General features: G+C 38.8%; 1 protein-coding gene across 6 annotated transcripts in view; it reads left to right on the top strand.

The window, feature by feature from the left end:
* thoc2 (THO complex 2) overlaps positions 1–16,475 on the top strand; it is an 89,086-nt gene that overhangs the window by 31,265 nt on the left and 41,346 nt on the right. For 4 of the 6 annotated variants that reach the window (XR_008361195.1, XR_008361194.1, XM_053505267.1 and 1 more), the window contains exons 13-15: positions 4,510–4,549; positions 5,169–5,307; positions 8,260–8,361. Coding sequence is in view for 4 of the 6 variants with exons in the window: in XM_053505267.1 (XP_053361242.1) it covers positions 4,510–4,549; positions 5,169–5,307; positions 8,260–8,361 (281 nt within the window). In the remaining 2 variants the exon portion in view is untranslated. The remainder of the gene's footprint in view (positions 1–4,509; positions 4,550–5,168; positions 5,308–8,259; positions 8,362–16,475) is intronic. The other 2 variants (XM_053505269.1, XM_053505268.1) reach the window with 1 other exon arrangement.

The following is a 16,475-nucleotide window of genomic DNA, read 5'->3' as shown; positions in this document are numbered from 1 at the left end:
TTGGTTAAATAGACCAAAATGTTTCATTACTAATCAGAATTAAATTTTAAATACTGAGCTTAATATTAAAATAGCTTAATTAAATGAAAAAAAGTATTTAACAGTAGGACCTAGCTTCTAGCTTGGTTTCTCGGCAAGTGAAAGAATATCTTGAATGTAGGCTAATTTATCTAATATTTCTCTTTGAGGTTATTTAAGGCAAATACATTGCCTTTCAGTGTTGCTCTTTGTTCGGTTTCTCTTTTTCAGTTTGAAATGCAAACCCTTATTTTACAGGAACGCCTTTAGCTTTGATTTCAGTTTATGTTTATACTCGCGCAGCTTAGAAAATCTTATGCAGTGTCACAACATTTATTTCTATCCAGAGTTAAATTAACTTTTTTCAGATATTAAAGTAATATTTAAAGAATATTCCAAAAGACTTTCAGTGGGGTTAAAGCCTGGAATCTGGTCAATTTATGTAGTGAAAATTATTCCTCGTGCTCCCAGAACCACTTTTTCCTGGAATATTCCTGTGTCAGGGATATAAAAATCCATAAATGTGTAATACCCTGGTCATTCAGTACATTCAGGTCATAAGGTGACTTGCAGTAGGAGCCATGTCAAACAGTCCCCTGAACCATGGCGGGTCCCATTGCGAACCATAAATACGGGATAAAGCAGTATAGAAGATGAGTGAGAGTGATGAGCACAAACTAGCACAAATACATATGATCAAGTTTTTACCTGTTGCTTTCGTTTGTATCTATGACCAATAAAAATTATTATTGTTTATAGCCCAAGTCTAATAAAAAAAAAAATTGTCTCTATTTTTTGCTTATTGAAGTCGTTGGTTCAGGTAAATGTTTTTTTTTTTTTTTTTTTAAATACCCCAAACAATTTCCCTAAAAATAAAACATGACTTAAAAATATTTATTCCTCCAAAACTAGTTAAAGTTAAAACAGTGATTTGTATAAAACAGCTAAATACATGCTGTATTTTGCTTAAAGGTCAGTAAGATACCTGGATAACACCAGCTGCTGATCAGTCTTTATCTGGTTCTTTTATATTAAAATATCCATTTTTAAAAACTATCAATTCTATGTTCAGAATATAGCCCTGACCAAACATCATTCTAAAGCACTGTGACGCCATCCTTACTACAGCACCCTCAACACCTTCTTCATGCTCCTCCAGTAGCTCGAAAAGGCCAGCCGTCACCCGTCTGACCCAATCCTCCACAGCGGAGCTCTGCTTAAAGAGAACAGGAGAATTTAGTGAGGACAAAGATAAATAAACTTTACAGAATACCTAGTTTTGATAAAAATAAAATATACTAATAAACCCATTTACCACAGAATGTTTAAAATATTGGAATTTAGAAATATAAATAAACTGCCTGTGCTAATGGTAACCATTGAACTTTGTTAGCGTTAGCCACTGTCTATCTCTATTAACATCTGCATTAAATTAAGTCATGGCCAAAGTGGGAAAAATATAAACCTGGTTATGAGCATTTAGTTTGCTAGCTCCTGTAAATCTAGCCTCAGCTTGTGTCTCTCATGAACTGCATCACATTATATTCCAGTCACAGAAATAACCTGCAGATGAACTCTTACCTAAAGAATAAATAAATGCTAAATTTACCTACATCCAAACACTTGGATCAGATTCTGAAGACATTTTAGAGAGCCTCGAGGTTTTTTGAGTAGTACAGCTTTTGTAATAGCGGTCATTAATAGTATTTTCGAAGGTTTAGCATCCTTTTGTAGAAAGAGGAGTGAGTTTGTGACACTGACAGTAAGCTGTAATGTTAACTCCAGACTTGGTAAACAGACCATTAAGTTCTCTAAAGTCACATCTGAACACGGCTGGTGCTGCCAGTGATATTCAAAACGGACGATAAAAAAACTAAACTGGGAAATAAACTTTAAAATACCCCAAACAAATTGTTAAAAAAAACTCACCACTTACCCTGAATAAGGTCCATTAAGCTGCCATCCTTATCTCTGTAGTGCAGTTTGGTAGTGCCAGTTCGGCGGGGGTGGGGTGGGTATGTTAAAATCGCGTAATTGCAACTTAGTGCAGCTAAATTGCTGGCTTGTGTTGACGTGTTCCTGAGTGCTAGCTAGTGGTGGCACCAGGTAAATAAATAAGTAGGGCTTGAATGGGCATGTTCACTGTAAAATCTTGACACGCCTTTTTGGCAGGAGAAGGAGTGGGGATCACGCCAGCCAAAGGGCAGCCGCATGCCATTCACACGGCCTCGACTATTTGAGGTAGCTCCTACTGTAAATCTACATTTTCTGCCACACAACATTGCTGAGCCTAGCAACTCGATCATACCACTGCCTCCAGAGGCTTTTACAGTGTGCACTATGCATGATGGGTAGATTGCTTACCTTCTTCTCCTGATCATCACTCATCACTCTGGAATAGGGTTAGTCTGAACTCGGTTCTCATCACATTGTGTTTTGAAATGCTCTTACTTTCACTATTAAGAGCTATAACATGGCTCTGATTTCTACTTTTTTCTCCTCCAAAGCAACTTAAATTTTTTAACTGGTTAATGTGCAGCTCAAACACATTAATCACTATAGATATTATCCAATCAAAGCCTCCTGAGTATTTGCTTATTTAAATCCAAATGATGCTTTTTTTGGCAGGCAGTGTACATCTAGAAGTAGAATTAGTGGGCATATATTTGTTGTATAATAATAATAATGATGATAATAATAATAATAATCTCATCATCTTGCCTTTATTAAAGATATGTGTTTACTTGCTAAGCTATAATTGGACCAATAGAGCAACCAATATAACAGCTAAAACCTTTTTTTAAATATAGTTTCAAAACGCAAAATTTAGTTTCCCAGCATAACCCCATCTCCACCCCCATCTCCAAGCTTTCATCAAATCTGCGGCAAAGTTTTATTCAGTTTTATTTCCACTTTTCCTTCTTGTGAATCCTGTTGACTGGTGCTGTCTAAGTAATAGCGACTGGTCCTCATCCAATGGGAAGATGAGCGTTTTACACCTTTTATGCTAAATAATTGATTTTGTGCTTAGCCATACATGAGCTCAGTCTCCTTGCAAATTAGCTGTTCTAAAAGCGACCCGAAATGCTTTGTTTACCAGCATTATATTCACTATTTAGCAGTGTGTAATGAGGGGTTAATTTGTTTTTGGTACTAGCAGCACTATTAATTTATTGCCGTGGCTTATGTTATGACAGGCACGTTTGTTTACCAGCATTCCCCCTCATTGTCACCGTGCCCTATTGCTAATCGCAAAGCTCCGGCACGCTAATGGCCCTATTAATTGTTTACGTGCTTACACAACTGCTGCTGTTGAGCATATTGTTATCACACAGACCAACAGTAGAGCGGGAGGAGTTCAGCTAAATACGACTAGCGTTTCCATCCCGACTTTCCATCCAGCTCTTTAGGTCTAATTGTTGAATATGTCAGCATCATTTTAGGATTGAAAAACAATCAGCAACAACAGTTTACATAACAGTTTTCCAGTAACTGCAATTTTTCTTCATTATATATAGCACTTTTATATCCGAGTGTAAGTAAATTTTCTGTTGTGAAACATCCACAGAACACATTTATGAAATGAAATCAGTCCTTTGTTGTCTTTTTTGATCAATTGGTTCTGAGTCAGGTTTTTAAAGTTAAGTAAACTTCCTCTTGTTAAATGGTCTTTAGTTGATTACTCTACAGAACATGCAAGCAGTTTGTATTATTCTAAGAAATTAATGTTAAAAATTATTAAATACAGTATACGGTACAGTACTCTGTAGAAGTCTTGAGCTCCAATTTCTTTGTATTTCTTAAGAATACAAAGAGGCAAAAAGTCTTTCAGGAAGCCAGGAGAACTATTCCTCAGGACGACATTAAAAATGGAAGAAAGGCTTGTTCTTTGGAAGCAAAATCTGAAGAAATAAGCAGTGTCTCAAGAAAGTGAAAGTCATTGAATCGATTCAAAATTCTACCTCACGTCTTCCTTTTTGTCGTTTCTTTTTCCTCAAAGTGCCACACTTACTGTACAAAGCACAGATTCTCAATTTCTTCTTCCTTTATTTATTGTTGGCTTTATATTATGAGGTGCAGCTGCTGTTGAGGTCCCTAGAAAATTACTGTTACTATAGAAACCATAACACATGACAGCAAGTGTATTAATAAAGTCCGTGATGGGCTTTACAGCTGGAGCAATTTGTCGTCAATCTTTTTAGGAAGAGTAAAAACCTTCTATACATGTTTGAAATCAGCATAGAAGCGCTGCTTTGGTCAGTGCTCGATTAAAGGCTTCAGCATGCCAGGGTGAGAATCTGTACTGCTCTGTATAATTAGGCTCATTTCAAAGTAGCACAAAGTGAGCTCTTGTGTAACTCAGCAGAATCAGTAGGGATGTACTGCTGTAAGCCTGTATTGATCTGCATTTGAATGATCTTTCTCCTTTTCTCTCCCCCACATCCCCCCCCCCCCTGTCTCTCCCATCATCCTTTCCTCTCTGCCTGATAGTACCAAAGTGAAAGCAAGCAAGATGCCAAGGAGAAAACGGTGAGTCATGGGACATAAAAGAAAGTTATGAAGCATGTAGTGGGGAGAACAAAGGCACAGTGGTCGTTTAGATTAAATCAAGCAGAAGCAAAGAACTCAAGCTGCAAGCTTCCGAAAAAAAGAAAGCAGTGTTTCCGAACAAAAGCAGAATAAACCTGCTTTTAACATGCTGTGATCCCGAATCATCATCATCATCATGATGTGTGTTTTTCCATCTGGCTTGTTCCTAGCGCACAGCTACATTAAGTACACCGAAAGCCCGTTTTCATATTTGTGTTTCGATTCTGCCAGGATTGCTTCTGCTGTGCACATTGTGCCCGTCATTAAAGCACACACTGCATATAGGCTGTTTGAGAAAATGACATATGGTGTCATAGTGTTATCCAACCGTGATCCTGATGCGCCTAAAACTCCCGCTATAAAGCAAGCTCTAAATAAAAGCTCAGTAGTCTGTTTGAAAAGGCTCTGTGTCACAGCTGTGTGTGAACTTTGCTCGCAGATGTGCCAGGCAGAATAAGCAGATGCACACACAAACCGAGCACATGGGATGCAAATGATATGTAACCTTCCCCCACACCCCCCTCCCTCTTGCTGTAACCTGTTTTTTTGTTTTGTTTTGGGCTTTCAGGACACACTGCTCAGCTGTTTCCTCAGCATCGCTGACCAGGTGCTGCTTCCCTCCCTCACACTCATGGATTGCAACGCCTGCATGTCAGAGGAGCTCTGGGGCTTCTTTAAGCTCTTCCCTTACCAGCACAGGTACAAGAGTTTTAGATTTACCTGCAATAAAATTTGGGAAATAAGTTCCGAGGGTTTTCTCAGAGCTGTGGCCGGCCGCATTATCACGCTACCTAACTGATTATATCAGACTGTTCACAAGCAGGGTTGTCAGGGTAACCTGTTTTTGCATTGATTTCCTTTTTTTTTTTTTTTTTTACCTTTCTCTAGCCTGCTCTCATTCTCATCTCCCACACATTTTAGAATCTGCACATGAATATAAAGGACTAATATATAAATCTCAGTGTTGCTTAAAATATGATTTTAAGGGTAGGTGTAAAGTCCGGAACGGACTAGACTGCAGATTATTACTATGCAGTTGTATAAAAGAAGCGTAAGCAAACATTCTTGAAGATGAATTAATATGTTGTGTCATTTATACTGTTACTATTTAGCTGATGCGTGTTTTTTTTTTTTTGGTGAATTAATTTTTTTCCCCTCTCTCTCTCTGCCCGATTTTCTTGTTAGCAATGTTGCATTTTGTACAGATCTTCCAAACGGACATGGAGATCAAGGGGGAAAATTGTCATTATGATATGAAGTGAAATGCTTATGACTGATGATAACCAGAACATTAAAAAAAAATAAAAAAAATAAAGTAGAGTTTTCAATCAGAATATAAAGTATAAATACGAAATTAAAAATATAGAAAAGAAAAATTCTAGCTGTAAATATAATTTTTAATTTACATTATGTACTAATAATAAAATAAAAGTGATAAAATAAGAAATAAAAATTAAAGTGGCATATAGAAAAAGATTATTCCGCACAATCTGCAAAGTCACCGTTCAAAGGTCACAGTTCCATTATGCAAATGTTCAAATCAGGACATGGGAGGGGAAATTGAATCAAGACCATGTGACTCATATGTGAGGTCAGTCTTCCAGCCCCAAAATCCGGAATGGGCAAGCATGTCAGTGCATTATAGCCATGGTGTCCGCTTTCCACTGGCTGCAATGGTTGGGGACCTAGAAACATTTCTGAGGTCAAGAGGGGGATACAAGAGGAAACCATAGTGCTCATGAAACAGGGCATGATACGCTATGGTCCCTTTAGGGGCTCTGTATATTGGCACAATTTTTTTTTTTTTTTGGCTCATTCAAATCTTATTTTCTTTTTTTTTTATGCTAAAGTGAACAGCCCAAATTATATTTCAGTTATATCTTGTTTAGTTTCTAATTATACCTCATAAATATTTAAGAGATTTCTTCTTCTGTGATTTAAAACAAAATATGAGCAGTCCGACACAAAAATTGTATTTGGTCTATAAGTCTGATATTTACATTTAGGCATTTGGCAAGACGCTCTTATCCATCATTAGATAGATCTTTACAGTGGATCTTTTACAGATATGGGCCACTTGCCTGCTTGTGCATGTAGACGGGGTTAATGGCACAAACTTTGTTTTACTTGTGGGGTAGGAGATGGGGGACTTTTGTCCAGCTGTAAGTAAAGTATGATTTATCGCCCTTATTGCATCAGAGTGTATGCAGCTGGTTGTCGATAACCATATATCGGACACGAGTCATTAGTTCACTCATTTAGGCTTATTTGTAGGCTTTTACGGTCACCAGTCTTTTTACTGTCATTGTCTAGTAATGAACTCTTGGTGTTGAGTTTTTTGCTAAAGATGTTTTGTTTATTTTTAATGTTTGTAGGATGCATCTCAGCTTCATTAAAAGGCTTTTAACGTTTTTATCCACAATACAGTATCTGCCAAATATACAGTACTGACATGAAAAGACACACAATATTACCTCGTCGCCTTGTGTGAGTTAATTACTTCTAAAAGAAACTATTATACACAAGATCAGTTTGTTGATTTACCATGGTCTGTGTGATGTAAATGTTCAAAGTGTGTGTGCACTGTCTGTGTTCATATCGTTCATGCAGATTCTCAAACATATCCCAAAACAAAGGTCATTGCAGACTCCCGCAAAAGGTGGCGATTTGCTTGTGTAATGCTGATACGGAGATCTACCAGAACGAAAAAATTATGTAACAATAGACTACATAACCGTTACTTGGTGCCGTCTTATTAAATCTCTCTTGGAATGGTTCTACTAGCCTTTTCAAACTCGGTCCACATTTACGACCACTTCCATATGAGAGGAAATAATTAATACTCAACTGTGAATACTTTATCCTCCGTCGATAGACCCTTTCCCGACAATCTCACGGCACAACTTCCTTTTCACTACTGGGAACACGTGCGGCAGGAGCTGTGCCCCGTTGACAAACTGTGTTCGAGATGCACGAATTTCAGCACTGTATATTTTGGTGTATACCGTACTAGTATGTACACTCACTATCTTTTTTATCACATAGACCTGCACTTTCAGCTAATTATGTGATGGCAGCGTAGCGCAAGAGCTGCTTAGTTTGACCTGCCAGGATGGATACAGCGCCTTTAATTAATCTTTACAACTGCGCTAAGGTGAAAAGCAGCTCAGCAGGCCTGAACATCAGACCTTGAGGTGGATGGGCTGCAGCAGCAGAACAATACTGTGGGTTTCACTCCTGTCAGCTAAGAACAGGAGCCTGAGGTTGTCATAGGCACAGACTCGGAAACTGGACGAAAAAAACTTTTTCTTTAAAGTTGTCCAGTTTGGGTGAGACTGTTCTTAGCCAACAGGAGTGACACAATGTGGCCTTGTGCTGGTTTAGCCCGTCCACCTGAAGGTACGATGAGTTGCTTTTCTAAACTGCCTTTTTTCCTCCCTGGTTGTAAAGAATGATTGTGTTATTATAGAATTCCTATTATCTTAGACAAGTCTGATTGTTTTTCTCTGATCTCTGTTATCGACGCGGTGTTTTAGCTGGCATATTCTGCCCACACAGGATGTACTTATTTATTTATTTTTGCACCACTATAGAGATAAGTGAATAAACGAGCAGATGGGCAGGTTAAGTGACTGATGTTTTTTTTTTCAGGTATCGGCTTTACGGGCAGTGGAAAAATGAGACGTACAGCAGCCACCCGCTGTTGGTGAAGGTGAAGGCCCAGACAGTGGACAGAGCCAAGTACATCATGAAGTAAGCCGAATTCCCATAATGCACGTTTGCACCTCTTAAAAAGCACCATTAATCATGTTAATCAAACAACCCCAATCGTAATGAGCAGTAAGTGGCTGCAGGGTGGGAATTCATGACGACGCTCTGCTTCTCAGCTCAGCTACCGGGAAGGCAACTCTGAACGCATGCCACTTAGTGCCATCTTAATGCCGCACCTTCTTCAAAAGTGTTTACCTTGCTCTTTGTATTTGTGTGTGTGAGAGAAAAATTTAGCGAGAGTTATTACTCCTTGTCCCCTGTGCATATTTGATGAGGTTTTTTAATGAAGCAACAGCTTTGTGGAATTGCTGCATCAGGTCCCTCTTCCCCTCTTCAAAATGGCTTGAATAAACGATCTCCGGTCGGGTAATAGACGGCAGGGAGACGTGAAACACGGTTAAGGTAAAACGACTGCAGATTTTAGTGTCAGAACAGATTTGGGGAGAGAGAGTTAAGAAAGCACAAGGCGAGGATTAAAGGAAGTTGTCAAAACAGCCAGAGTAAGATGTGTGTTTGTGGAAACCCTTGTGTGTACCTGACATTTAAAGACTTGCAGCTTGTCTCTATCGTTTGTGTTAAATGGTGCAAACGCTAGTTTTTGTGACCCACAAAGCCATGTTTTTATAGTTTTTCATCAGACATTAAATTTGAAATAAACATAAAAATTATAACCACTAAAAAAAAAACATTTAAGTGCTCGGAGCTGCGTTCAGTGTAAAAAGTGCTAAAGCCAGAAACATGTCTGCGAATAGGTCTGTGTTTTTAACCATTACAAATACGTGGCAACGGATCACAAATGCTGTACTTTAGATCATACTGCAGTTTTGAGGCTCGTATTGGATCGTTTTATTTGTTTATTCTTTATGCATCAGGGAAATATAAAAAACATAAATATTGCTTTATGCTGTATTTATCGCTTATAGAACTTCAAGAACAAGGACATTTTCCCTTAGTTGAAAACAACGTAAATAAAGTAAATAAAACCTTCAAATATTCTATCCTCGGTTTTTAAATTAAAGTGCAACTTGTTTATTTTCTGTGTTATTACAGGCTGTTTTTCATTCGCTGTTGGTCAGCGCAAAAAGTTACGGATTTTTTTCCTCCTTTTTTTCCGTTCTTTTTTTCCCTTTTGAACAGTAGTGAATGAAAGAAGAATAAGTGGGCTAGGTTGTCTCATCTTGACCTGGAGAAGTGTCTTGCATAAGCAATAAGTAAAGTTCTAGTCCTAATGTTGTGCTAATGGGCGTGAGAAATAAGGCCCAAACATATCACACTGGAGCGATGAATCTGTATTTTATACTGTGATGGTTAACGTCGATATTCCATACGTTCTAAATGTGTGCCAAACCATTGGGAGGGATCTGTACATATCACCGATCAATCACAAGACGCATCTCAATATCAACTGTTAAAAGGAGATTATTACATATGATTAGGGCTGCAACTAACGATTATTTTGATAATCGATTAGTTGGGCGATTATGTTTTCGATTAATCGATTAATCGGATAAAACCTAACCGCTCCTTAAATTTGATATTTTGCTTATAACTATTAAAAAAAACATAAATCAGGGTATTATTTATGTATAAAAATAAACTTTTAAAAATGCAAAAGCCACATATAGAGTTTAATAATCTTTAATTTTGACATTTTAAACCTTAAATGAAATGTAGTATATAATATATATATGTATATGTGTGTGTGTATATATATATATATATATACACACACACACACAGTATATATATATATATATATAGAGAGAGAGAGAGAGAGAGATAAATACACTGGTCTATTCAGTTGATAAGATATAAACAGATAAAATAATGTAATTTTGTATAAAAAAAATGATGTATGCATAAGTAAAACCACAGTAAATTACAAGTTAACTTTGTAGTGGACTATAAAAAACTGTAGAAATGCAAAAAGCTAATAGTCACAAATGTACTGTTATTTGCGTTCGCTGAAACCCACAACAATCACTAAATGTAATATTCTACTGTTATTCGCACCGTGTAATTTAAGATAATCTAAAGTAGCGCCATTTAACTAATCACTATTGCTCATGAGGTGATTGCGCAATGTGATGCTAGCGAGTAGCACGTGAACAGATCTAGCGCGCGACTGTCCTGAAGTTAGCAAACAGTTTAAACAAAAGCACTTAAACTATACAACTTTTACACGATGAAGAGATACAGTTTTTACCGACGCTGCTGACGTTTCGCCATCCGTAACAACAACATGTTTTCTTTTTAAGTGTTCGTGCATGACATGCCATGTAAGCTCGGTCTTGCATAGCGTGCAGGTTACCGTCTTCTTAGAGGCGTTTAATGTGAACTGCTATCAAACCTTGGAGGACTTGGGGCGCGCGCTTTTTCCTGCAGACGCTTCTGTAACCTCCATTGCGCGAGCGGCTGTGTATCTGTGTGTATTTGTGCATCTTGTGGTCGCGCGCCTCAGTGACGTGAGCAGCCCAACTAATCGATAACGGCATTCGTTGACAACGAATTTCATTATCGATAATTATCGATTTTATCGATTAGTTGTTGCAGCCCTACATATGATGGAAGCCTTTTGCAACATTTTACAGTGTGGAAAGAAATAAAAATGAGGAAAGACTATGGAATTAGATGATCCAACCTTCTGACTGGTCTTGGGTCTATTCATTCATTGGGGAGATAATACTACGCATATCTGAATTCCTTGTGTTTGGTTTAGGTCATTATACTGTATAATGGCTGTAGGTAGATTAATGGCTAACTACTCATTAGTTGTTAATTATTGTAGTGGGTTTCAGTCCAAATTGCCACATGTTTATTTCTGCTTATTTTCTTATGCTTTTTATCACATATGAGTCAGAAAATGGCGATAAATGTGACAGAAATAACGTCTCTAAATGTTAACCATTTATGACGTGTAATGTGTTTGACTCATTATACGCGTGTGTGTGTGCGCGCACGCGCTATACAAGTGAGTCGTGCTTCGCTTTGTGTTCTGTTGTTGATACACTTGCATTTCACCCAAAAACCGTCAAATTAATAAGCTTTATTTAATATAACATTTTCTTTTTGATGCAAAACGTCTGTTGTAAGAAGATGCACAATCCCTTATTTTATAAAAGTTTGCTTGAATGTTTAAAGCGTAATGATATGGCGAGAGTCAGAGTGCCCACGCTGGCCCCAGACAACCTCAGAACTGGACTGTGGAGCCATGGAAACGGTGGCCCGGTCTGCCGAATCCCGCTTTCGGGATTCACAGATCATGTAAATAGCCGGGTGAATGTGCATCATTTATCTTGGATGGAGACGGCATCACGATGAACTCTAGGGAAAGGCAATGAAATCCAAGTATATAAAGGATGTACAAAAAATGTAGAGTATCTGTCCTAGAATGCCTAAAGAAATCCTCCTCTTGTCTTTTATTTCTTTACTTTATCATTTTTGTTTCTTTTATTATCTTTCTTTATCTTGTTTTCTTTTGGACGCATTTCTGAATTTAGTTTTATTTAACACTAATAATAGCTTTTCAGATATATATATATTTTTTACACAGATCAATTACAGTACAGTATGTCCTCAGCTGCTATATATATATATATATATATATATATATATATATATATATATATATGAGAGGGGGGGGGGGGGAGACAACTTTTTTTTTTTCTGCTGTACCATTTCTTTATTTTTGCTTATTTGTCCTTGTCTGTGGTTTGCCGTTAGTTTTAATCAGAGTTGGCAGACTGCACTTTTCCCTCGAGACGTCAGCCTGGTGTGCGGGCGAAAAAGACACCGTGTTCCAAATGCTGTTTTCACTCCGTTACCTTGTGTGATTTTAGGAGTGAGAGGCATTCTGAATATCTTGAGGAAAGATGTTAGTCATTGTTCCACAGAAGAAGGGTAGTTTTCTCACACTATATATAATAATAGGAGCTTGATAACAAACATGCTAATCAAACACGGTCTAGCAGTTGTATAGATCGTAAAAGCAGCAGAAATAATGGAAACGATGATGTCAAATGAAACAAGCTAAACTCAAGCTGTGTAACTCCCACGGAGGTGTAACCGTGTCCCTACAAGGGTTACTGGCCTCAGGCTACGAAGTGATGACGGACGGGACACGCGTAATGGAGAGGTTTCTGCAAGTTTTGTGCACCGCAGCAATGCTCATAAAGCCTGCTCAATGATGGGGATCAAGACTTGTTTCTGTCACTCTTTCAAACATCCACCTCTTGTGCCCTTTTCATGTGTCATCCCCGCCGGATTTGATGGCTCTCAGTCTCTGGCCAAGAAATATGAAAGTAGAGTCCATCAGTTATCCTGACAGCTCTGCTGTGACTGGAGAGAAATGCTGGCTAACAGAGATTGCTGTGCCCCCGTGTGTGTTATTTTGCCATTGTCACTTCAGTTACGTTGCTCAGCTAGTATATCTAGTCGGCTTCCCTCTAAATAAAGCAACTCAATCTTTCTGCATGAGCAGAGACACAAATATCGATTGTTTCGCTGAAAGTGGTTGAGTGCGTTAACGTGGTCAAGGCCCAAATCATAACAGTTTCCTCCAGCAGTATTTATTCCTTTGTATGTTTTAGGGTAGGTTTTAATTGGTCTAAAACAAACAGTCCTGACAGTTTGACTTTATTAAAAAGATCAGTTATACTGGCTGATAGATGGCAAAATTCTTCTGTATCGCAAGTAGATCATTACCTTGCTTATGTTCTGAAAATGATTTATTCAAATTTGATTTAATTCCTTTTTTTCTGGAGGGGGGAATTTTTTTTCAAGATTTTCTCCCTATTTTAGTCGTTTTCAATTTCAAGTACCTTTTATCCCTCCCCTCTGAGAGAGCTCGGCCATTCAGTTCTCTCTCAAGGCGTCCGGCTGCGAGAGGTTACAGCATCACCCGGGAATCGAACTCGCGATCCCCAGATAATAGGACGAGGCCATTTGATTTGATTCCATAGATTTTTAACAGTAGATTTTACAGCTTTTCAGAAATCCACTGGTAAGCCTGAGTTGATGGTGACAGGAATGAAACCCTAAAAGGCACCATAATTTAAAAGAAAACTAAAAAGTGGTTACTTTTATAAGTCATTGCAGTATGCATTAATATAGAGCAAGTGTTCTTAACTCCAGTCTTGGGGCCCCCCTGCCTTGCACAGCTTGATGTTTTCCCTACACATCTGATCCGACTGATCGGCTAGTTATTAAGCCTTTTAATGAGGAGGGGCAGATGTGTTGAGAGTACGGAAAACAACATCAAACTGTTCTTCCTCTGGAGGGTGGGCGCTCAGGACTGGAGCCGAGAACCGCTGTTTGCAGAAAGTTTGCAGATGATTTATAAATGTTTTCAAAAGGCCTGATTGGGTCAGGTTTCTATACCGCAATATTCTCTACCGCTGTAGTAAATCAAGCACTCTGTGGTGAGGAAAAGCATCTTCGAATGCAGTATTTTGCGATGACGTGTTGCAAAAGCAGGGGATCAAGTCATTTCCAAGTTTTTATGGAAACACTCTATATACAGTCTAAAGAATAATTGATGAAACTGAAGGAGGCTGACGATACGAAATGGACCAATCAGGGAGACGGCAGAAACGATTCTTCTTAACATTCTTAAAAAGAATTAAAGCTCATTAGAGTTCAAGGTGGTGGTGGGTCTGCATCAAGGATTGGCTCTAAGCCACTTTTTGTTTTCTCTAGTGATGGACAGGATGACAGATGAGGTTAGACAGGAATCTCCATGGACTATGATGTTTGAAGATGACATTGTGCTTCATAGTGAGAGCAGGGAACAGGTGGAGGAAAATTTGGATAGGTGGAGGTATGCTCTGGAAAGCACAAGAATTAAGGTTGGCCGCAGCAAAACGTGTTTGTGAATGAGAGGGACCCAAATGGAACAGTGAGGCTACAGGTCAGGTGTGTTCTGCAATAAAAGATCATCAGCGAAAATGAAAGGAAAGGTGTATAGGACCGTGGTGAGACCAGGGATGCCCTACGACTTAAAAAAAAGACAGAGGCAGAACTGGAGGTAGCAGAGCTGAAAATGTTGAAGTTCTCTTTGGGACTGGCAAGGATGGATAGGATCAAGAATGAGTTCATTAGAGGGACAACCCATGTTAGATGTTTTTGAGATAAAATCAGAGACCAGAGGTGGTTTGAACATGACAGATGAGAGATTGTGAGCATATTGGTAGAAGGATGCTGAGGTTGAAACTGTCGGGCAGGAAGTCTAGAGGAAGACCAAAGTTAGTTGGTGTGAGAGAAGAGGATGAAGAGCACAGGGTTAGATTAGGGCAGATGATTCGCTGGCAACCCCTGTAAGGGTACAGCCGAAAAGACAAAGAAGAGGAATTAAAGCACTGGTAAGGTGGCAATCACCATATTCATAGAAAACACTAATGTAGAAGACTAAAGTAAAAATTGGTATTGTAAACCACTGGTAACAGTTAATGACAAAAAAAAGCCAGATTAGGAATTTGGTCGAAAGCATGTTTTGGACTAATGAAACCAAGATTAACCTGAATAATAGGAAGAGTATGGAGAAGAAAATAAAGGGCATGCACTACATCGAAGCGTACCACAGCGCCATGTGTTAAACAAGGTGGAGGCAGTATAATGGCGTGGGTTAGAATGTCTGCTAATGGTACTGGGTCACTGGTGTTATTGACGACGTGACTGCTGGAAAATGTAGCAGGGTGAGTTCTGTAGTGTATAGCGCTATACTTCCTGTTCAGATTAATTTAAATGCTGCAGAACTTCACAGTACTGTTGAATCATAATATAAAATGCACTCTGTAAGCAGGCCATAGCCAAAAAAAATAAATAAAAAATGGGAAGGTAACGTTCTTAAAGGGCCAGGTCAGTCACCTGACCGCAATCCCAACTGATCATGCTTTTCATTTGCTGAAGGCAAAATATGCGTGCGTACTGCCATGTTGCTACATCAATCCCAGGCCAGGACACTCGGGTATCAGAGTTGCTCAATCTATCAGACAAATAGCAAAAACGATCGCCTTCATGACCTTTAGGGTATGTAAGGTCAGCCGATTTGTCCTGCATAGGAGTTTTTTTTCCATTCCTCCTCCATCGCAAAAGCCTTTTCTATAGCATCATGTCATTAGAAATTGTTGCCGTGAAACCTCTTTGCCAGGATTTTTTAGCCACCTCATTAGTACACCTTTGCGCTTGCAATAATAAAATCTGTATGCATATTTTGTGTATTTAATGCATACTCGGTCCATTAGGTACGGAAGACGACAGCTATTGCTGCGTTTCACGTTACAGCTAAATGACGTTTAATGCCGCTAGAGCATCTGAGGAGTACAGAGAGCGAGAGAAAGATTCTTTATTCAAAAAGCTTGAGGTAATATCAGTAATGTATAAGTAATGGGTCTGGAGAAAGATATGATAAGACAGGGCCATCAAGTAAGTGTGTGTGTATGAGAGAGAGCAAGATAGAGGGAGCGAGATGGAGCAGTGGAGTGTGCGAGACTGTGACAGTGCCGCAGAGGATCACTGTATGCACTCAAGCAGAAATGAAGCACTGCTGTTGATTCTTTAGGATTAATAAAAGCTAAGCACTACACACACACACACACACACACACACACACACACAGTAGCCATTAGATTTTAATCATAGAACCCACTCTAGGGGAGACTAAATCTTGATATTCTCTTCAATTTTTTTGTGTTTGTTCAACTAAAATTTCAGCATGCTGCGCTTGTACAAAAGACTCCTCCATGTGTGTATTCACAAAGCCTCGTCTGTTTCAAATGGAGTGGCTCCATCCAACTTCTCCTCATAAGCCAGAAAGCATCATTACAGGTTGCTGCTCATTGTGCTCTAAAGACTCAGCCGAACCACTAACTTAGGCTCCCTTGTTCAGTTAAAGGATCAACAACTGCTTCTTTTCTGCTTGAGGTTATTATTATTTTTGTATTCTCCATTTCTTTCATGCCTTACCTCGTCCTTTATCCAGCCTCTCTTTTTTATCATATATTTCTGTTTGACCACCGCACCGAGTTTCTTCCCTCTTTCATTCCTGCAGCACTCGATTCCCAGCAAAGTCGTAGGCCTTAAAAGAGGAACTTGGCTAG

The sequence above is a fragment of the Clarias gariepinus genome, chromosome 10, assembly GCF_024256425.1.
Source record: "Clarias gariepinus isolate MV-2021 ecotype Netherlands chromosome 10, CGAR_prim_01v2, whole genome shotgun sequence".
NCBI lineage: Eukaryota > Metazoa > Chordata > Actinopteri > Siluriformes > Clariidae > Clarias > Clarias gariepinus.
This window is presented reverse-complemented; position numbering and strand designations above follow the sequence as displayed.